Raw genomic sequence first — 22,581 nt, 5'->3', positions numbered from 1 at the left:
GAGGTTTGAGTTTTAAATATTATACTAAAATGGATTAAATTAAATTAGATTACTCGAGTACATATTTCGATATTTAAAAGATGTCTTTAAACAAGTCAGAGATAATGAAGGTTGGGGGTTGAGAAATAGAGCTTGGGGATTGAGAAATAGAGCTTGGGGATTGGAAGATAATGAGTAGAAATTGGGAATGAACAAGAGAGGGAGGGAGTGAATGAGTTAGTGAGTGAGTGAGTGAGTGAGTGAGTGAGTAAGTGATAGGTTATAGGTGAAAGCTGGGAAAAATGATGGGATGAGAATTTAGAATTTGTTATAGAAGTGATAGGTTGATGAAGGGTCTAATGAGTAAGGGATAGGAGTGATGAGTGCGGAGTGATGTATCAAATATAAAGTATAACATAACATATAACATAACGTCTAATATATGAACTACAAACAAACAAACAAACAAACAATAAAAGATTGAATTGATATGATTCCACAATCGAGAAGACTATACGAATCAAGTTCGAGAGGAATTTGCATTCAGCGATTTGAGAAGAAGATAGAATAAAGGAAAAAGAAAAAAAGAAAAGACAAGAAGAAATCAAATAATGTAATTTTATAGACATTAATTCATCTATTATAATAATATACATACATATCATTAATCAGATCAACTGATTAATATATACATATTCCATAACTCCAGTATCAATCTTTCGATACCCCATCCCATCCCATTCCATTCCAATTCAATCCATGCCAGTCTATCCCAATCCAATCCAATCAAATCCAATCCATACAATCCCGCCTTCTGTTTTCGGCAACTAAACTCCACACATTTTAACCTCTAAAGCTCTAAACCTCCAACTCCCTAATCCTATAAACCCCCTCTTCCTCCCTCTTCCTCCCCGCCTCTCCGCCCGTAATCCTGCCCCCCACCACCCACAAGCCCACCACGACCGCCACACCGCCTACAAACCCAAAAATTCCCACCCCCAACCCCGTATCCTTCAATCCCATGACTCCACCCATCTCCGCCCCCATTCCCTGTTCTATCCAACTCGGCATCGCAATGACCAAAAACCCGGTGAACAAATTCTGCAAAACCGCGTGCGCCCGATCCAATCCCCCTCTTCCTCTCTGACCCTCTTCTTTCCCATGATCATCTACACCCTGCTGAATCGCTAAGTATCTCTCCACCGCGAATCCCAAGATGGCGGCTCCGGCAACCAAGACGCCGAAGATTAAACTGACAACTTTGAGACTGCAATCCATACCTGGCGTTGAGACGATGAAGACGGTGGAGCTAACTTTCGTGGCTTGGGGAATAAGCGTCGTGGAGACGTATTGAGAGAAGGCGATGGTACCTGTGGTGAAGAGGATGAGGCCTGGGATTGCGATGCGGAGAGCGCTGGTTGAGGTTCCACCGAGGACTTTTTCGGAAGAAGGAAGGATGGGTTTTCCGGGGGAGACGATGGATAAGAGACCGTAGGAGATGAGGGAGAGAACGAAGGGTCCGATGAAGATATATCCTACTTGGCTTGGGAAGATGAATAGAGGCGAAGCGGAGAGGAAACTTGAAAGGCTTAGTGCAAATGCGTATGCGGATGCTATTGGTAATGAAGCCAAGACGAATGTAAGGAGTGTGATGGGAGAGGCGAGTTTCTTGAGTGGCCTTAATAGGTCTTCTCTGGATGGATTGCCCCAATATGGCATAAGGTGTAATGTTTTCCACCACGATTGGAAGGAGATGGTAGGGGAAGATGTCGGAGGAGTGGGATGCGAAGTACGATAGAAAGATGTTTCCGGAAAGGCGATAAGTAAAAGGAATATCGAAATGGCTTGGATGATATTCATGACCATGATTTGATTTCCGTACCCATCGATTGTCTGGCTTAGATAACCGCCGAGAATAGGGGTTCCCCAAGTGAAAAAGACGTCGATTGTTGAGAGGATTGTCAGGCGAATGGGGAGTTGTGATTCCTATTCTTGTTAGTATAATTCTTTACTTTTGAATAGTCTCTCTGGGTTTTGAGTATTTCTTGCTTCCGAAACCCGCGATCGACAGACAAGAGCAGATGATAATACTCACAAAATACATTTCCGCCATGGCACCTCCAACCAACGCTTCAAAAGCTCCCCATCCTACTCCCTGCATCATTCTACCTCCCAAAAATTGACCATAGCTCTGAACATGCATATTCCACAAACTACCCACCAACATCAAAGCCGCAGCAAAAATGAAAATTCCTCTTTTTCCCACCTTCATATTCAATATTTCCCAAAATGGACTACTGATCGCAGAGAAAATGAATGCAATTCCTGTCAACAATGCAGTTTGAGTAGATGAGATGGAAAATTGTGCGGTGATGACTGCATTTACGGAAACGAACATTAGTCGTTGCATGCCTACTATTGAGAAAGCAAGACATAGGGTGAAGAATGCGAGATTTTTGCGATGAGGACACCAGTTCTGCAGTGTGTTAGTATCACTTTCCTTGACGAACTTGTAATACATTTTCTTCGGCACAAAAATGGCAAATCATAATAGAATACATACCAAAGGATCCATACTTGAATCATGACTAGACTTCTCATCATCCCACTCTCCCATGTCCTTCTCGAAATCAAAAGGCGTAACTTTTTCCACAAATGTTTTTAAAGTCCCTTCGTCCATCTTTGGGAATCCTTCAACTTTCTTCTCTTTCGCATTCGCATTACTTCCGGACCAAAACTTTAATTTTCCACTGATGGTATCCCTCCTCAATTTCCCTTTCATCCCATCGTCAATCCTGCCTTCGTCATCCCTCTTCCTTGAATATTCCGATTTCTGAAGAACAGGCTGTGGTTCAGTTATGGTTGCCATGATTTCGGTTCGCTGCTAAGTGTTCTCTCAATTCTTTTAATCGATTCGATGTCAATAAAGTCCCTCTTAGGATCGTCAATCGTAGACGTGTTTCCCTTCATATATCTCTGATTCGATTCTCTTGTATAGTCGTCGAATTGCGTAAAACACTTCGATGTAATTTCCCTTTTCCTCTCCTTTATCTAATCTCAGAGTTCTAAATGAATGTCGCGCGATCTCTCAAAAACCGTCTATAAAATGTAAAGTAAAGGAATGACTTTGAAAATAGAAGGGAAAAAACACTACACGAGAAACAAATCCAGAAACCCAATTGACCGTCTAGCAGTCTTAAAGGATAGATGTCAAAAATAGAAAAGATAAGAAAATAATCAAATCAAAGGCATGAACAATAAAAGTATCCGAAAGACCAAGAGAAATTCGTAGACAATGCGTACAAGTAAATGAACTCGAACTCGAGACGAACAACCATTTCATACGCCCAACTGCGCCTCACCGCATAAGGAATCCGATTTGAATCCGCATCACATACAATCTCATACGCTCCAATTCTCCTATAACTCCCATTGACGCGAATATGAGCTAATTTTCTGATATTCCGTAGGGCTTAAATTCATGCACTTGCATTTTCAGACGAGTTAACTTCTCAAGATTCCCGAAATATACCATTTTGATCCAATTGTAACCCCTGCAGCGATCAAAACCTAGCTCGAGGTTTAAAGTCTAATACTAAAAGGGGAATTTTCAATTCAGATCAAACCCAACCCGTGGCAGCCGCGTTTGGAATGATCGACACGTTTCATCTTGAATGTGCCGCACTGGCGCGGTAGCTGCTCGGACTCGGATAATTGCATTAGGGACTCGGTTGAATTGAAGCGAGCATTCACCAATAAATCACCTCATTCACCTCGATACTAAATTGCGGGACAGGTACCCGGACATTTTGATGTTTGGCGACTATGACTTAGATAGTCCTGGTATGTGTGTAAAGAAATTTAACCTTAGCAATCTTTACGATCAGTGCGGGTTGACCTCTACTATTTCATAGACTGACCAGGTATAGAGTATATAAGTGGTATCTCCCAGTTCATTGATGCACCTACCTTGTTTCCAAATCCATTGTCTTTCTGTAAGGCCAGCTTGAGATATATCAATCAGACTTGCAGAATTTGCTCTTCTATTCTTCCTCATTTGACATCAGCCTTGCGTTAGGCCCTTTGATAATCTAATCTAGCTCTTTCAAACCTAACAAGGCAGTTGAGTTATAGATTGTCATTGAAATTCTGTCTTATCATGATAACAGTACCCACATGTCGCCATGTGTGGTGAGATTTTGAAGATATATCACCACTGACAGAGACATCCTTCGAGAATCCAAAGCTGTTTCTGCTAGAACCGGTTCGGGTCCACTTTTGGATATATTGGGTGTGCTCATGAGAAGTCGAGGAGAATCTTTGATCCTGATTATGAAAAAGGAAGTCGGAGACCCCTATAGGAATTTCAGATCATTCAAGAATTTCTACCATGATACCTTGAATAAATGAACATGTTGTCGTCTCAAAAACATTGGAGGTGACATGACAGATTGTAGATCAAAATCACGCCCGTGCACTTCTTCCTTCCTATCATAGCCGAGGCATCCGCGACAACCTTCCACATGGAGCTTTATCAAATTGTGATATCAATGGTGTCATTGAACATGGGACCCGAGTTTCTTCTTATCATTGCATTTCCATATATAAACAATTAATTGTCGTCTGTTGAAACCTTTCTCACACTTTCCTACAAGATTTAATACTCTCGATGCTAAGAAAAATGGCAACAGAAGCAGCCGCTCGTACCTTCTTCTCCTCCCCTTACTTCGCTGTAGTTGGCGCCTCTTCAGACCCTGCAAAGTTTGGACACAAAAGTAAATACCACGATTTCCTGCACTATTTCTGAATACAAGTCTTCATCTCCAGTTCCTGAAGCTTTGAGCTAACTATTCCCCCTCTTAGTCTTCGCGTGGTATACGGCCCACGGTCTTCCAGCAACTCCTATCAACCCCTCCTCCCCCGCCATCAAAGTCGGTTCCACCGATTACTCCAGTCTTCCCTCCATTTCCGCTCTTCCCCATCCAACCGAGACTGGTGTCTCTATCATCACTCCTCCAAAAATCACAAAGAAAGTCTTGGAGGAGGCAAAGGCTTTGGGGATTAAGAGTGTGTGGTTACAGCCTGGAACATATGATGACGAGATTCTAGGATTTGCTTTGAAAGAGTTTGAGGGTGGGGTTGGAGGTGAGGAGGGTGGAACTGTGGGAGGGGAGGGCTGGTGTGTTTTGGTTGATGGAGAGAGAGCTGCTAAGGCTGCTGGTAGAGACTTGAAATTGTGAGGAGGGGTGGTTGACCTGGGCTATAATGAGGGTGATATCCAATAAACGTACTGTGTTTGTTCTCACATGCCGTCCTATATTTGAAATATAGATTGGTTCAGAATCAAGAGAGCTCTTAGAGACATTTGTAGGGATAGGTCTCAACTTGGAGTAACTACAAACTTGGCCTGATTTATTCGCGATGTTTAAGAATCATATATGGCAAGTCGTCACCGTTATTCTTCACCATATAACTTCAATGGTGAGTTCAAATTTTGATAAGGATTAAATTTCCTATGAAGTCTACCAGAATGAACATGAATAGCTTCATTCATTTACTTAATCATTCCAAGGGAATGAAGATGAGTCTCTCCATGAAAGCAATTCCATCTTGACTGTAATTCATGATGGTCACACATCAGATCTTGGCCTGCGAATTCATCAGTGTACAAACCCTCAATAATACGGTCTTGTTGCACAAACTTTGAGATAAGACAGCTTCTCGGTGATACTGGATCTTTAAAGCAAAAGCTTCATTGAGGGCAAGAAGTTTATAGTCCAGTCCTTCCTCTGGTTCACAATCACTCCGCAGCGAGATAAATATCTAGTATCCTTCAATTCTCTATCGTAGTCTGAACAAGAAAGTCATCTAGGGGAACCATATATGTTGTCCGGCTATACCATCACCATGAGTGGAGTCGATCTCTGAGCACAGCTCTAGCAATGCATGTCACTGTCGCCGTTCGAGTTTTCCACAAACTTCAATGCAGTAGCTGAATATACACATGGAACCTATCGCCGCCAAACAATTTATATCCAAAGCTCCCCTTGGTATATGAGTAAGTAGTACAGAAGAACAACAATATTGATTGCCAATCGTATCCTGTACTGCATCGTACCTTGTATCCCCATAACCACCGAATCAACCACTGAATCGGGCACATAGCTATCTAGGTCTCGCTATCAAATCATCGGTATGAGTGTACAATTTATTAATCAAATGTCTTTCCCACAAATTGGATGTATTGGACCTCTAGTTATTCTTCATAATTCGACAACGATAGAAAGGAAAAGTAATCATGGAATTTGCTCTCAAGTATTATGAGCTTCAAGGATCAAATCGATTTCGTGAGACGAACAATCTTCCTCATCCAGTCAATTCTTTCCAAATATAATGTATGTGTGGCCAATTGTTGATTCTTCCTTTTATCACGAAATACATTCTTTCCGTCCCGCGATGAAAATAACCCGACGCCGATAGCGAAGATTCGTTGGTTGGGTAATTGTTCAGCTGTGAAGGGAATTTTCCTTTCTTCACTTGTCCTCTCCTTATTTTTGTTATTGTCACTTTGAACAGACTTCAAAACTTCATTTTTAACTGAGCATTATTAACCTGGATTCGCTTTTGGTGCTGGGTTCTTTTCCTCTTTTGCTTCTACCCACACGTTCTTTTTCACTTTCGACGAACAGATAGCGACAACACCACAAATTTCAGTGTAATCGTGTCACTTCTCTTCATCTATAATATCTATTTCGTTACTCTGGCGTTTTGAATCTGAATCTCATGATGTCGAACAATGTACCAATCGAGTCTGGCGATCTAGGCAGTGGCGATGATGTTCCTGCTACCATTGCTCCACCTCCTCGACCCCTTTCACCAATAGATACAACATATCAAGGCGTATCTGATGCTGAGATGGGCGCTGCTACAACCGCTCCAGATCGAGCTGATGAGAATCTTACTCAGCAATTGAGAGGCCCAGAACCATCTAACATTGTATCTTGGGATAGCGATACTGATCCATTGAACCCTATGAATTGGTCGAATACTAAAAGATGGGCCAATACAGGAGTTATCTCTGTCATGACTTTCTCCACGTAAGTGATACTCTCCTGATTTCACTCAAATCTGCTAATTCTCTACAGTCCTCTCGCATCCACCATGTTTGCTCCAGGAGTTCCTCTCGTGATGGAAGAATTCCAATCTACGAATATGATTTTACAAACTCTCGTCGTCTCAATCTTTGTCCTCGGGTTTGCTGCAGGTCCCATTATTGCTGCGCCGATGTCAGAACTGTATGGTCGGAAACCCGTTTATCTGACGGCCAATTTCTTGTTCTTGTTGTTTACACTTGGCTGCGGTTTGTCAACTGATCTCAACATGCTCATCGTCTTTCGATTCTTGGCAGGATGTGCTGGAGGAGCACCTACTGCACTCGGCGGCGCAAGTATTGGCGATATGTTCCATCGAGACCAACGCGGACTCGCAATGGCTCTTTGGGGAATGGGACCTCTGATGGGACCAATCGTCGGACCAATCATCGGAGGAGTCCTTGCTGCAAATGCGGGTTGGCGATGGGCGTTTTGGTTGGAAGCTATTATTGCCTGTGTGACATTGATTGGAGGATTTTTTCTCCTGCAAGAAACATATCCGGTTGTGATTCTGGAGAGAAAAACGAGACGGATTATAAAAGAAACGGGAAATACGGCGAAAGTATCGGCGCTTCATCATGCAGATACGCCCATGGTGCATTTCACTAATGCTATAGTCCGACCTCTGAAGACTTTGTTTCGTTCACCAATCGTCTTTCTTCTCTCGGTATACTATGCTGTTCTTTTCGGATACTTGTATCTGTTCATCACGACCTTTCCATTCACTTTTTCCAATCAATATCATTTTTCCGTTTCGCTTACCGGTCTCTCATATCTGGGTCTTGGATGCGGGATTGCCATTGGGCTTTTCGTCTCGGGAAAGGTATCGGATCCGATTTTCAAACAGCTGACGGAGAAGAATGGAGGCATTGCCGAACCGGAATATCGATTACCTCCGCTGATGCTCACGAGTCCGTTGATTGCGATTTCGCTTTTCGTTTATGGATGGACGGCCCAAGCGAAGATTCATTGGATCGTGCCGATTATTGGGACGAGCTTCTTTGGGATTGGGATGATTCCTGCGTTTGTACGTTCCTTTTCTCGTCTTCTTATTCTCCCTCCCAGATCTTCCTTTTCCCTATTTTCTATTCCCCATCACCCAAGAAGTAAACATATACTGATAATTCAAACCTAGCTCTCGATAAACATGTACCTAGTCGATAGTTTCCCCACCTACGCCGCCTCGGCAATAGCAGCAACGAAAGTTTTCCAATCCATTGGTGGAGCTTTCTTACCATTAGCAGGTCAGCCTTTATACTCAGCTTTGGGATTGGGTTGGGGGAATAGTGTATTGGGATTTATAGCGTTGGCGTTCTTTCCGGTGCCGATACTGTTTTTTAGGTATGGAGGGTGGTTGAGGGGGAGGGGGGTGGTGAAACTTTGAGGGGATGGTGAAACTTTGAAGGGGTGGAGTGGTGAGTGTAGAGTTTTCTGGGGGAGGGGAGGGGATGGAAGGGAAAAGGAGCGGAGAGTGTGGATTTGGATCTGCATGTGTGAATGAAACGAGATAGTAATGTATTCAAGTAGAGGAGGAGGTAAAATAGTATAGTAGTACATTAATTAAAACAGTACATCTGTTTCCAGATCAAAAGCTAAAAGCTAAAACAGATGAATTTGAGCAACAGAGTTAGATAATCGGTACTTGGTACTCTACAATTATATTCGTCTATGCCTACCTAGGTATCTACATCTAGATTTTTCAATCAAGCTCCTCTATTTAACTCTTATTCTTGATTGTGTTTGTAGATTTTAGAGGCGGTTATTTATGTTGGGTAGGTATCTGATATAAATATCTGATATAAATATCTGATATAAATATCTGATATAAATCTTATTATAAAATTTTCTTATAAAATTTATTCATTAGAATAGATAATCTAATTTCTGCTTTCTGCTTTCTAATAAAGATGTCTTTCTTAATACCTAGGTATGTACCAGTACAGAGCAAGTAGATATCTAGATATCTAGATAGATTTTTCGTATATATATAGTATGTATCTAGGAGGACCAGGTTTTTATGAGAATACTAGGTAGTTAGTAAGGGAGGTTATAATTATAATTACTACTAGGTACGTACACCAGTACTAAAAAATCCCCGAATCCGATATCCCAAGTAGGAGATGCGGTATCGTTTGTTTGAATCGGAGGGAGAGAGGGAGGGGTTATTGGTTGGATGGTCAGTTGGTTGGTTGGCTGGATGAGAATTGCAATTGGAAATGTAGGATTGGACGAGCCCTGGAGGGGGTAAATGCGATTGATGTCATCTTCTCAGATACTCGAGTAGAAAATGAGGGTTGGAGATGGAGATGGTGATATAAATATGGGTGGTTGTGTGCTTTTATTGTGGTTGTGATTTGTGATTTGTGATTGTGATTTTGAGAGGATTTTATATATTTACCTAGGTACTACTTAGTTTGGTGGTTATTTTGTTTGGTTGGGATTTATTATATTGTTATATTGTGTGAAGGATTTGAGGATTGAGAGGAAGAAAGAAGTGATATAATCACCTGAGCAATCAAGAGTTATTGAGAACATTCGATCAATTAGTGGATTCCGTCACAGATTGATAGATTGTTTGATTTGCTTCAGAGTACATCTATTCTCCCAAGTACATTTAGCTCTTCAAGCCGCTTACAGTGTACCTAAGATGGCTACGTTTGCGTGGGTTCCCTCTATTCTTTATATTCCTTCACACTAACCTTCAATCCACAGACACAAAACCTTCTCCGCAGCCTCCTACGCCGCATTCCGTCCCTCCTATCCACAAAGTTTCTTCACCAAAACCTTGAACTATCACATCGGGCCACGCTCTACATTGCTCGACCTAGGATGTGGTCATGGAGTCGTAAGTCGAGCGCTTGCTCCCCACTTTGAAAAAGTGTACGGTACGGATCCCAGCGCGGTAATGATAAATCAAGCGCGCAAAATCGCTTCAGAGAATGATGCAGAGGGGAACATAGAATGGAGACAAGCGTCTGCGGAAAATCTGGATTTTTTCGAGGATGGGAGTTTGGATATGGTGGTTGCGGGACAGGCGGCGCATTGGTTTGATTTTCCGGGGGTGTGGAGGACGTTGGGGAGGAAATTGAGGGAGGGGGGAACGGTCGCGTTTTGGGGGTATAAGGATAATTTGTTGGTGGATTTTCCAAAGGCGACGGAGGTGTTGGATCGCTTTTGTTATGGGGAGAGAGAGAAGTATATGGGGAGGTTTTGGGAACAGCCAGGGAGGGAGAGGTTGAGGGGGTTGTATAGTGATGAGGTGATGAGACCGTTGGGGGATGTGTTTAAGAATGTGGAATGGGGGAGGTATGAGCCGGGGTTGAGAGGGAAGAGGAGTGGAGAGGGAATTGAAGAGGGAGGGGTGTTGATGGGGAGGAGAATGAAGTTGGGAGAGTTGGAGGGATATTGGAGGACGTTTAGTGCGTTTCATGGGTGGCAGAGGGGAAATCAGGAGAGGAAGAAAAGGGAAGTAGGGGAAGAGAGGGGTGGTGATGTGATTGATGAGATTTTTGATGAGATGTTAAAGGTGGAACCGAAGTTGAGAGGGAAGGAGGGCGAGGATTGGAGGAATGTAGAGGTAGAGACGGAGTGGGGAACAGTGATTTTGTTGGCGAGGAAAAAATAGGAGGGATTGATAGGGGGTGATGAGAATCAGTACTTCTGGATGAGTCTTGATATACGATGTTGGGTGTAATGCTTCGTATTTGATCTATTGAAACAGCGAGGAATTGAATGAAGAATCGGGCTTCTGGTATATTATATATTATCCATACCTAGGTAGGTAGTTAAAGTTTTTGAGAAAAATACTACTAAAAATGATGCTACTCACCGGGAAATCCTTCACTGAGACCCCTTTATACCATTTTCGAATGATTGAGAGGCTGATGATCCTGGTTGCCCTGCCAAAAATTAACTTTGGTCCACTATAATAATTATGCTGAAGGAACAACACACAGAGTACGAATAAAATAGATGAGAGGCTGGCTGGCATAAACATAATAATAGGCACGGACCAAAGTTATCAGATTTCTAGACCTACAATCTCTCTTCTTCTAATCATACCTGACATTCACAGATCCTCCATTGATATATCTTCAATTTTCATACCACTCGCAAGGAAAACACACAAAATCATATTCAAAATGGTGAGTTTTTCTCATCCCTTGTTTCGATTCCCATGACATGCTTCCACATGCATTCCCTTCCATTCCTTGCTTGAAATGGTGTTCCAATCAACAAGCGTTGCTTCCGATTTGCTGGTTCTCATTCTGCTTTGTTACTGCCCGCTCATGATACGGTTGCAAAAGCAATCATGGCCGGGTTGTATGTAAGGCGCCAGTTTGTGTTTGTTTTATTCACTATTCGATCTCTCGGCGCAATATAATACGGCGCGGGAAATCAATACAATTTGTACACCATAACAAGGGCATTCATCACATCATATCACATCACTTTACAACTCTTTCTTGCTATTCTCTTTGGAATATTACTTCTGCACATGTCGAAAATGTCATCAACTAATCCTCCATACGATGCGCAGGCCTCCACAAACTACAGAGAAGCATTTCAACTCTTCGATAAACGCGGTACTCAACGTGTGCAATTGGATCAACTTGGAGATTTGTTGAGAGCGTGCGGTCAGAATCCTACTTTGAATGAGATTAGAGAGTTGGAGAAGAATGTTGGTGGTGAATGTGAGTTTGTTTTATTTATTGTTTTGAGCAGGGTTAGAGGATGGTTTTCCAATTTTGATATTCGGCGAATTACTGTCGTGGAGTGCAGAGAGCTATGGGGCTTCTTCTTAATATCACACTATGGAGTCGGTACTAATACTATATTCTCGCAGTCGATTTCGAAACCTTCTCCAAGATTCTCAACCGACCAGGTGGATTCCGCGACCCAGGTGAACCAGAGGAATACTGTCGTGGTTTCCAGGTATTCGATAAGGATATGACTGGATTTATCGGAGTTGGACAATTAAGATACATTTTGACGAATTTGGGAGAGAAAATGAGTGATGAGGAGGTGGATGAATTGTTGAAGGCGGTTGATACCAGTAGTGGGGAGATTAACTATACTGGTGAGTTTAGGGGATTTCTTGGAGAAGACGGGCTGGGAAATGAGGAGATGCAATGGGACTACGAAAAGCTAATATAAGGATTATAGATCTCGTACGAACCATCCTCGCAAACTAGATTTTATACTTCGTTATGGTGGAGGGTGGAAAAGATTGCTGGGAGGGGAGCAGAGATGCAATGGGGCCAGACTGGGAGAAAGAGAGTCAAAGGTATACAAGTAAGGAGGAATGGAGATATCATATCAGTTGTAGGAATTACTTTTTCGCGACGGCATAAATAGGAGCTGTGGAGTGGAAGGATATTGATAATGGCTATGGCTATGGCGTTGAATGAACTTTTAGGCCTGCAAAGGCAGAAATGGATATTATGATTTTTTTCTAGATGAAGTTGAAGTGTGTAGATTTTGATATGATGAGGAGATTGTGAATGTATGGTATGAGGGTTATCATTGTTTTATTTGGAAATTGATTAGCTGGTATTGTGTTATATTATATGTTGCTGATTTTGATTTTATCAATCAGGCAAGTTGTGATGGGATCTCAAGAGAAGGCTGAAATATCAAGCTTCAAGGCTGTATTTCTGTGTTGGGAATTAAATGTAAATATATTTCTTTCACTTCTTTAAACACGACACAACTTGGAATTCTTTTGCACTCACGTAATAACTCAGACTACTTTGACATTTCAACAGAGTAAACAATTGGAAGTCTGTCATATCTCAACATAAGAATTGACAATTAAAGCTCAATCAATAATTACACAGTAAAGAATTGTCCTCGTCCTCGAGTTGAAATCGAGCGCATGAAAGCTTTCGGATCTTGTGCTTTATTCTGAGTGGATTTGTAGCGAAAGAGTTTCGAAGCAGATTCTTGAGGATATTGCGGAATTGCCGAATTGCATCGTTGAATAACGAACTGCGGGTTATTAAGAGGCTGGGGATTTGGAGATTCAAGTTGTTGGATCTTCTGCGGATCTTTTGCGATTAAGGATTTGGAAGGAGAGGGTGGGAGTTGACGATATTGCAAGCTCGCCAGCTCACCAGCTCACAATTTCACAATGTCTTCCCCGAAAGTTAATACGTATCATTGCGCTTACTGTACGAATCTTCTACTGGCAACCACGCATACGATTTCGACGCTTCCGAAGAGGAAGGGGACAGGAGATGGGAGTTTTATTTTGCCGATTTCGGGAGTGGTGCCAGAGTTTGGAGGGGAGAAGGAGAGAGATGGGGATGCGATGGATGTCACTCGAGATGAGATATCTGCGGAGGATGGAGAGGGAAGGGAAGAGGAGAGGGAGAATGGAAGACAGGGCGTGAAGGATGGTGATGAGGGGGATTCGTTACCAAGTTATGGGTATACCAATCTTCTTTCTCTTACGACACCCAACAAACAGGTGATTATACGGAAGGAAGATGGGTTTGAGAAGAGAGGAGTATGGAAATGTGGACGGTGTGCGGTGGCGGTTGGGTATGAGGTGTGGGCGGAGGGGAATAGAGGTGGCAAGGGGAAAGAAGTTGAAGGGGAGGGGGAGGGGGAGGGGGAGGGGGCATTCGAAGGGAAGATTTTGTATTTGTTGAGGGGATCGTTGATGAGTACGGCGGTTATGAGGAGTGGGAAGAAGGTTTTGGAAGGGGATGCTGAGGTTCTTGGGACGGGGGTGGGAGTTTGGGAGTGAGAATGGGGGAGGATGGGGGAGGAGGATAATGAAGATGGTTAGGTGGTTGGGGAGATTATATTGCATGGGAGGAAGAGTGTTTATATTATAGAATCATGGCATTTGATATACCATAGATGGAAATACAGAAAGGAACCCAATTTATTTCTAGATAATGAGACGTTGATCTATTACTTGTTACTTGATATGTAAAATTACCTGGGTACCCCATATTTTCGGGTATGAGTTGGTACTCACTCCCTCGAGACTCCGTCCCTCATATCTCTCCAAAGCCCATCTTGAGTATTTTTTGATTCGCCCAAGGTTACAAATAGATACATACACTCTACTGACTCAATGCGTGCCTGCATCATCTCATATCCACCTAGAGCTACCCACGCTCCCTTCCCCACCAACATATCTGTCATACCTTCCATTCTTGACAGCTCTCAAACGCCTAATTAATCACCAAGGGATTTTGATACCCAACCAACTTCATTCATCCTGGCTTCCATCACACGTATCATACGTTCCCTCATTGTACTACTGCTCATCTTTCTTTCCATATCTGTCATTCTGGCTACCTCAAGGATTGGACCCAGACTGGGAGCTTTATTTAGTCAACTCAGACCTGCAAATATAAGACCCCTCTGGTCCCCTCTTTCAACCACAATCAATCCAACCTCAACACGACTCATCACTACCGCAACCATGGCACCTTCTCAATACCAAACGCCTCCTCAGGCTCCTCCTCTCTTTACCCATACCGAATCCCAGATTGTTGACGAGGCCAAGGCCTTGATGGATAACTATCGAAAAATGCTCGACAATATCGTTGCAAACGTCAAACCGGAAGATGCAACTTTCGCAAATGTTCTCTTGCCTACCGCCAACCAAGATGATCTCGATTCGCTTCAAATCAGCGTTCTTACCTTCTACCAAGCTGTCTCTGGCGATTCGAAACTCCGCGATGCGAGTTCTAAAGCGGAGGAAATCATGGATGAAGCGCAGATTGAGATGGCGATGAGAGAAGATGTTTTTAAATTGGTCGACGCGGTTTACAAGAAGAACGAAGATTTAGATCCGGAATCAAAGAGACTGTTGGAGAAGGAATATAAAGGATATATTCGAAATGGGTTGGGGCTTGAGAAGGGTGAGAAGAGGGATAGATTCAAGGAGATTAGCAAGAGGTTGGCTGCTATTGCGACTAAATTTCAGAAGAATTTGAATGAGGAGGATGAAGGACTTTGGTTTACATTAAAGGAACTTGATGGAGTTCCCGAGGATGTCATCTCGGGATTGAAGAAGGGTGAGGGCGAAAATGAGGGAAAATTGAGGTTGTCGTTCAAATACCCTGATTTGTTCCCTACGTTGAAGTTCGCGAAGGATGCGGAAACCAGAAAACAAGTCTTTATTCAGAATGAGAACAAATGCAAGGAGAATGTGGAATTGTTCAAGGAAGCTATTGTTCTTAGGGATGAGGCTGCTAGATTATTGGGATATCCTGATCATGCCAGCTTCAGGATTGAGGATAAGATGGCGAAGACTCCTGCTACAGTTAATGAGTTCTTGCACGATTTGAAGCTTCAGCTTACTCCTGGTGGAGCCAAGGAGGTTGAGCATCTTAAAGCTCTTAAGAAACAAGATTTGGATGCTAGAGGATTGAGTTCTACATTTGATGATAATTATTATCTTTGGGATAATCGATTTTATGATCGAATGATGGTGGAGAATGAGTTTTCTATCGATGAAAATAAGATTGCGGAATACTTCCCTCTTCAATCTACAATTGAAGGAATGCTTAAGATCTTCGAGGAGTTATTTGGATTTGTTTTTGTTGATATCAGCAGCGAGGAGGAATTAGCTAAGGTTTCACCAACTGGAAAGGGTTCTGATGTTTTACCTCATCCAGATGCCAAACTCTTTACCGTTTGGGATGATGAAGGTGAAGGTAGTGGATTTGTCGGTTATCTTTACTTGGACTTGCATCCACGTCCAGGAAAATATGGCCATGCTGCAAACTTCGGTATTCAATCTGGTTTCTACTATCCAGATGGTACAAGAAGATATCCTGCTACAGCACTCGTTTGCAATTTCTCCAAACCAACCGATAAGAAACCATCACTCTTGAAACATGATGAGGTTGTTACTCTCTTCCATGAATTGGGTCATGGTATCCATGATCTAGCTGGTCGTACCAGATACTCTCGTTTCCATGGTACAAACACCGTACGTGACTTTGTCGAAGCACCAAGTCAAATGTTGGAAAATTGGTGTTGGACTCCAAGTCAATTGCAAAAATTGAGTAAACATTACCTCACTGGTGAATCTATTCCAGATGATTTGATTGCCAAACAAATTAGCACCAAGCATGTCAACGGCGCTCTTTTCAATCTCCGACAACTTCACTTTGGTATCTTCGATATGACAGTTCATACTCCCAAGAACCACGCAGAAGCTGAAGCTTTCAAAATCAGCGAATTGTACAATGAACTTAGAGCAGAAATCTGTGGTCTTAAAGGTCCAGAAGCTTTAGGTGCAAAGAGTGATTGGGGCAATGGTCAAGCTACTTTCGGTCATTTGATTGGTGGGTATGATGCAGGTTACTATGGATACTTGTCTAGTCAAGTCTATAGTGCAGATATGTTTTACACGGTTTTCGAAAAGAATCCAATGGATCCTAAGGAGGGTAGGAGATATAGACATATGGTGCTTGAGAAGGGTGGAAGTCAAGATGAAATGACCACTTTGGAGGCGTTCTTGGGAAGGAAACCTAGTACCGAAGCGTTTTATAGGGAGTTGGGGTTGAAGGATGCGAAGAAGAATTAGAGTGGGGAGGTGAAGATTTGAAGGTTGGTGATTGAGGGATAGCATTACATATGTGATTTAGAGAGGGGAAGTTCAGGGATGGCTGAGAGGGTTATGATAGGTAGTTACTAAGAAATAGTTTGTTGCTATGCGAGTGAACGTGAAGACTTCGGATAGAAAATGAGAATTTATTATGATGATTTAACTTAGGGTTAGAGGGTTTGAGGTGTAGTGAAAATTGAGATTGAGATTGGTGATGTGATGTGATGTGATTTGGATTTGATATATCTACGGAGTATCGTAGAGTTTCCAATAAATTGAAAGCGCCCTTCGCATTCTGTCCGTGTTCGCCATGCAAGTGGCTAGCCAAGTTACGCCGCGATGTAATTCGCGGTCAGCGATGGGCGCACCTAACTGGTGGCTGTGCTGACGAATTATAACACCATTTCAGCTAGCATGTGGAGAACTCGCCAAATGCCACGAAGACGTGTATTCTGAGGTTTCTCAATGCTCTGCGCCAATTCTCTATGAGCATGTCGCTTAACTTACTAGAAGACTAAGATTGACCGAGGATAAAGGAGACGATGGATCCACTCAGCACGACCGCAAGCATCATCGCCGTCATCCAGCTATCCTCAGATATCGTCAGCTACATCAGCAGAGCCGCCGATGCAACGAGAGAGCGAATGCGTCTTCGAAACGAGGTCCTTGGCTGTGAATCAATCCTCCAACAACTCAAAGACGAAGCAAACAATACGGAGGAAGGGAGCAAGTGGACTGAGACGATCAAGACTCTCGAGGCCTCCGACGGGCCACTGGGACGTTTGTGGGCTGCATTGAGCGCCGTCAAAATAAAGCTTGAGCCTAACAATGGATTGCGGAAGGCGCTGTTGACCTTGAAATGGCCGTTCGACCAGAAAGAGGTGGAAAAGATCATCGTTACCATTGAACACGAAAAGAGTCTGCTGGGATTGGCTTTGGCCAACAACTCTCGGTAAGGGCGTTTTGGTCTATAATCCTTGCCCCATGCCACAGATACACCGCCCATAGCAAAGTAGACCCCCCTGCTTCTCAGTGTTGACACTGGCAGTCCGTATAAGCAAGAGTCCTAGATCACTGACAGAAGCAGAAAGTTGATGCTGGAGTTGAAGAAGTGTTCGAATGAGGGCGCAAGGCAGCTTGAAGAACTGATACAGGCTCTTGAGAAGTCTTCGAATGAGAATTTGAGGCAGTTTATGAATTTCGAGGACATCCTGACCTCCATTCAGGAATCACATGCGGATTTGAGAAGGGGTGTCGACGGGTTGAAAAAGGATCGAGATGACCGCGAGCGACGTGCAATTCTCGAGTGGCTTACCCCAATCGACAATGCTCCTCAACAAAGCGACTTCATATATCGGCGAAAAGTAGGAACAGGGCAATGGCTGCTGAATTCGGCAGAGTTCCAGTCGTGGCTAAATACTGGTAAGCAGACATTGTTCTGTCGAGGCATACCCGGAGCGGGGAAGACAATTATCACCTCAATCGTAGTCGACCACCTCAGTACAAAGTTTGACAACGACGGCAGCATTGGTATCGCGTTTCTATATTGTGATTACCAGCAGCAGCATGAACAGAAGACGGAACATCTACTCCGGAATCTTCTGAGGCAGCTGATTCAAGGCCAATCTTCTATACCTGACAGCGTGCAAGCCCTTTATAATCGGCATAAAGACAACCGAAAGCAACCATCACTTAACGAAATATCGAGAATTTTACATTCCGTCACTGCTATCTACTCAAGGGTTTTCGTTGTCGTCGATGCGTTGGATGAATGCCAAGACTCCGATGGATGTCGAAAGACATTCATAGAAGAGATGTTAAGCCTTCAAGCTAAGATTGGAGTAAATCTCTTCGCAACCTCCCGACCTATCCCAGAGATAATTCAGAAGTTTGCAGGAGGTATATCATTGGAGATCCGTGCCAGCAATGAGGATGTGCGGCTGTATCTAGATGGTCGCCTGTCACAGTTACCAGCATTTGTTAGGCGTTATCCGAAACTTCAAGACGAAATCAAGACTGAAATCGTCAAAACAGTCGACGGAATGTATGTATGAATTTTTGAATTTTTTCTATTTTCTAAACGAGACGCTCTAACTGTTGCCAGGTTCTTGCTTGCTCAGCTTCACTTTGATTCCTTAATTGCCAAGAGATCGCCCAGAGCTGTTAAAACTGCGCTTAAAAACCTTCCGAATGGATACGAAGCTTATGATCATGCATATAATGCAGCCATAGAGAGAATCGAAGGCCAGGTTGCAGACTCTCGAGAGCTTGCGGAACAGGTTCTATCATGGATTACGTGCGCGAAGAGACCCCTAACCACAGCAGAGCTTCGGCACGCTCTTGCCGTGGAAGTTGATCAGTCAGAAGCTGATGAAGAGAACGTCCCAGAAATTGAAGATATTATAGCCGTATGCGCCGGGTTAGTCACCGTCGACGAAGAGAGCGATATTGTCCGCTTAGTCCACTATACAGCAAAGCAGTACTTTGAACGAACGCAGAGATTTCGGTTTCCAGACGCAGAGGCGGAAATCGCGAGGACTTGCCTTACTTACCTATCATTTGATGCCTTCGAAAGCGGCTTCTGTCCAACAGATGAGGAGTTTGAGGCACGATTGCGGTCGAATGTTCTTTATGATTATGCGGCACGAAATTGGGGGCATCACGTTCGTGTAGCCTCAATGGGCGTAGGACAAATTATTCTGAATTTTCTCGAGAACGAAGCGAAGATCTCTAGTAGTAGTCAAGCTTTGATGGCTTTTGGAAGCTCTTCGGGCTACTATGGGTACAGCCAAAGTGTGCCAAGGCAAATGACAGGGACACATCTTGCGGCATACTTCGGGCTGAGAGAAGAGATGATAGCCTTAGTCAGGAATGGACATGATCCAGATTATCGAGATACTTATGGCCGGACGCCGTTGTCGTTGGCCGCGGAGAACGGGCATGAGATAGTAGCAAAGCTCTTGCTCGCGGAGTACGTCGCCGACCCGGGTTCTAAGGACACCGACGGCTGGACGTCGCTATCGCATGCCGTAGCAAACGGGCACGAGACTGTGGTTGAGTTACTACTTGTGGAGGACACCGTTGACCCAGATTGCAAGGATAGTAATAACAGAACTCCGCTATTATATGCGGCATGGTACGGGTACGAGACACTAGTCAAGCTATTGCTTGCGACAGTCGGAGTCGACCCGAATTCCAAGGATTCTGGTGGATGGACAGCACTGTCATATGCGGCATGGTACGGACACGAGGCGGTGGTAAAGCTGCTTCTTGCGAAGTCCGACGTCTACCCGGACTCTAAGGATTCTGGTGGATGTACGCCGCTGTCCCTAGCTGCTGAAAAGGGGCACGAGGCGGTAGTAAAGCTGCTACTTGCGGTGTATGGTGTTGACCGGGACTCCAAGGATAATAACGATAGGACACCGCTATCGTGGGCCACAGAGAATGGGCATGAGATGGTGGTGAAGTTGCTCCTCACAGAGTACGACGTTGACCCAGATTCTAAGGATAGTAACGGTTGGACGCCGCTCCAGTGGGCGGCAGAGAATAGACACGAGGCGTTGGTGAAGCTGCTGCTTGTCAAGTTGGGATCTAGGTAAGCATTGGTTCAGACACTAATCCGGTTTGAACGGCCAGGAGGGACTAATAGCTGATTTGAAGTGGTACTAGCAACTATCACAATGGCATGGCAAAATCCGCTCGACAGACGACGTTATCGCATCCAGAAGCATTGGTTTCGACCAGAAATCCGTACACGACGAGAAATAACCCTTCTCTCGTGACCCAGACGACACTGGGTATTCTCCAGTACATCGATGCGAGCCCAGGTGGTGCGACATCTATCGATATCGAAATTGAGGCCATCATCGACAAAGGCTTCTTCCTAGCGGATAACGAATGGACCTGTTATAGGCGAAACTACTTTTCGTGCATCTGCTCCTACAGCCTGACGCCGTACTACCCCGACATGAGCATGCACTTTGTGCAGACCGGAACGGTGCACACTTACCAAGTCTACGGGTTTGCCATGTGCATCTCGGCGGTCGTCGCGGACAACGATGGACAGTCAATCGACCTGGTGCAGCACGCACCGAAGCGAGACAAGCGGCCCGAGAAGGTGCGGTTTGATAAAGTGCGACTTTCGCCGAAAAAACTACAGCCTGGGCTTCATGAAGGTCTTCATCCAGGCGGCGACTCTGAACTAGCGGACCCCTCGAGAACCGTGTATGATCAGAACTACGGGCAGGTGCATAGCTTATATCCGGTGAAACACACTTTTGAACGGATCCAATTCAAGCAAGCCACGGCCAACAACGGCAAGAGACGCGCGGCACAGCAGTACTACCACCTGGTGGTAGAGCTATGGGCGGATGTTGGCTCACAAGCGGCGGACAGATACATCAAGATCGCCTATCGGAAATCGGTCAAGCTCATTGTGCGTGGCCGCTCCCCGGGCCACTACCAATTGGAACGGAGTGGAAGCACGGGCAGCGGACCGTGCTACTTCAACGGCAGCATAGGAGTCAAGCAGCCGGGCGACCACCTAAGCGAGGCTGCTTCCCTACCAAAATCCTAATAACGGTGTCTCGACGAGGAAAACCTCACGGATACTACGGTACGGTAGGCCGCACTATATCACACTGCCGTCGCGATGGTAATGGAGAAGGGGGTGAGAGACGGCGCTCAGCTCTCAGGCACCAGAGTGCTGCCGCCTACCCATAGAATGTTCGAGAATCCTGCTCTGACGCAACGCTCGTGGCCACTGTATGCCACACATGATCAGTCCTGAGAATCGTGGCTAAGTAGTATATAGCGAGCCCGGGCGTGAACATAGTATATTTTGACTAGGTTAGTGCACATTACTAAGCACCGAGACATGTGGCCCTGTCCTCTCAACGGCGAAACTCTCGAACTCCATATTTTTTCCCCTCCAAGTTTCTTTAAAATTCAAAGCTATATTCTTTTATTTTAGGGTCTTTCCCCAGATGCTCCACATCTTAAAACGACTCTGATGGTTGTAAGTCACTAGGGGGGAACAGCCAAAGCGGCGATAGGTGGCGTGATTAAAACGATCGAGAGTACAATTAACTACAGTCTATTCTCTATTGCTAAGTGATCTCCTCAAAGAGAAATAATTGAAGGAAGTGATGTATTAGTAACAACTTCATAGAGTTGTTAAGAAAACATTTATAATTTCAAAACTATAGATTTGTCTTATGCAGTGTAGGCAATAGTATATTATAATGAAATTATGGCGTGTACTAGTATATTTATATAACAACTAATAATTATGTTTAGAAGGGGGGTGATACTATTTTCATATATATTCATATATCTAAAGAATATTATTAATATATTGAAATACTAAAATTTATTATAAAATATTTATTTCTATTTATATTAGGCTATGGAATGGGCATTTTATATAATTCGATGTCACGGCGCCAACTACATGTTCTGTAGTTGCCTTAGTGCCTCAGGCATAGACCACTAGCGTGCCCTACTTCTTATAAGTAGGGCCTCACTCTTCCATAGCTCTTCTACCCTTATGGTACAATATAAGTCTTTACCCGTACCTTGACATTCGAATTAGGTAATGAATATTTTATAGTTTAATATAAATAAGAATAAATATTTTATAGTGAATTCTAATATTGAATAATTTTAGTGATAACGTAGTTTATCAGTGCGTGCACCATATCAGTACATACACCACTTCAAAATTATACTAAAATCAGGGTTTTTTAATATTTGTGTTTTAATAATTAATCATTATTTTTTGAGAAAAAAACTGTATGATAAAAAGTATAATTTAAATATTCAAAAAATATAATTTTTATATAAATATTTTCATTATATTTTAAAAAA

The 22,581-nt window shown here is 43.6% G+C and overlaps 8 protein-coding genes across 8 annotated transcripts; 7 read left to right on the top strand and 1 right to left on the bottom strand.

Annotated features, from left to right (window-relative positions):
* Positions 1-837: 837 nt before the first annotated feature.
* On the bottom strand, positions 838-2,848 carry EAE97_011961 (uncharacterized protein; the record flags this gene model as incomplete). The annotated part of the gene is made up of 3 exons (XM_038882475.1): positions 838-1,965; positions 2,075-2,455; positions 2,543-2,848. 3 exons carry the CDS (start codon positions 2,846-2,848, stop codon positions 838-840), a joined length of 1,815 nt encoding a protein of 604 aa, XP_038726646.1.
* Positions 2,849-4,660: 1,812 nt separating this feature from the next.
* Positions 4,661-5,219, top strand: EAE97_011960 (uncharacterized protein; the record flags this gene model as incomplete). Its single annotated transcript, XM_038882474.1, has 2 exons — positions 4,661-4,754; positions 4,843-5,219. The coding sequence occupies 2 exons, from the start codon at positions 4,661-4,663 to the stop codon at positions 5,217-5,219; spliced, it is 471 nt and encodes a 156-aa protein (XP_038726645.1).
* Positions 5,220-6,765: 1,546 nt separating this feature from the next.
* Positions 6,766-8,514, top strand: EAE97_011959 (uncharacterized protein; the record flags this gene model as incomplete). The annotated part of the gene is made up of 3 exons (XM_038882473.1): positions 6,766-7,076; positions 7,125-8,157; positions 8,266-8,514. 3 exons carry the CDS (start codon positions 6,766-6,768, stop codon positions 8,512-8,514), a joined length of 1,593 nt encoding a protein of 530 aa, XP_038726644.1.
* A 1,263-nt stretch (positions 8,515-9,777) lies between these two features.
* On the top strand, positions 9,778-10,755 carry EAE97_011958 (uncharacterized protein; the record flags this gene model as incomplete). Its single annotated transcript, XM_038882472.1, has 2 exons — positions 9,778-9,791; positions 9,843-10,755. The coding sequence occupies 2 exons, from the start codon at positions 9,778-9,780 to the stop codon at positions 10,753-10,755; spliced, it is 927 nt and encodes a 308-aa protein (XP_038726643.1).
* Positions 10,756-11,637: 882 nt separating this feature from the next.
* Positions 11,638-12,325, top strand: EAE97_011957 (uncharacterized protein; the record flags this gene model as incomplete). The annotated part of the gene is made up of 3 exons (XM_038882471.1): positions 11,638-11,824; positions 11,977-12,210; positions 12,297-12,325. The coding sequence occupies 3 exons, from the start codon at positions 11,638-11,640 to the stop codon at positions 12,323-12,325; spliced, it is 450 nt and encodes a 149-aa protein (XP_038726642.1).
* A 938-nt stretch (positions 12,326-13,263) lies between these two features.
* On the top strand, positions 13,264-13,884 carry EAE97_011956 (uncharacterized protein; the record flags this gene model as incomplete). Its single annotated transcript, XM_038882470.1, has 1 exon — positions 13,264-13,884. The coding sequence occupies one exon, from the start codon at positions 13,264-13,266 to the stop codon at positions 13,882-13,884; it is 621 nt and encodes a 206-aa protein (XP_038726641.1).
* A 690-nt stretch (positions 13,885-14,574) lies between these two features.
* On the top strand, positions 14,575-16,692 carry EAE97_011955 (uncharacterized protein; the record flags this gene model as incomplete). The annotated part of the gene is made up of 1 exon (XM_038882469.1): positions 14,575-16,692. One exon carries the CDS (start codon positions 14,575-14,577, stop codon positions 16,690-16,692), a length of 2,118 nt encoding a protein of 705 aa, XP_038726640.1.
* A 563-nt stretch (positions 16,693-17,255) lies between these two features.
* Positions 17,256-21,289, top strand: EAE97_011954 (uncharacterized protein; the record flags this gene model as incomplete). The annotated part of the gene is made up of 4 exons (XM_038882468.1): positions 17,256-17,665; positions 17,801-18,757; positions 18,818-20,308; positions 20,383-21,289. The coding sequence occupies 4 exons, from the start codon at positions 17,256-17,258 to the stop codon at positions 21,287-21,289; spliced, it is 3,765 nt and encodes a 1,254-aa protein (XP_038726639.1).
* Between the last annotated feature and the right edge of the window lie 1,292 nt (positions 21,290-22,581).

Source organism: Botrytis byssoidea, assembly GCF_014898295.1.
Source record: "Botrytis byssoidea strain MUCL 94 chromosome Unknown BBYS_045, whole genome shotgun sequence".
Taxonomy (NCBI): Eukaryota; Fungi; Ascomycota; class Leotiomycetes; order Helotiales; family Sclerotiniaceae; genus Botrytis; species Botrytis byssoidea.
The sequence above is the reverse complement of the archived record's forward strand: the minus strand, read 5'-3'. Positions and strand labels throughout refer to the sequence as shown.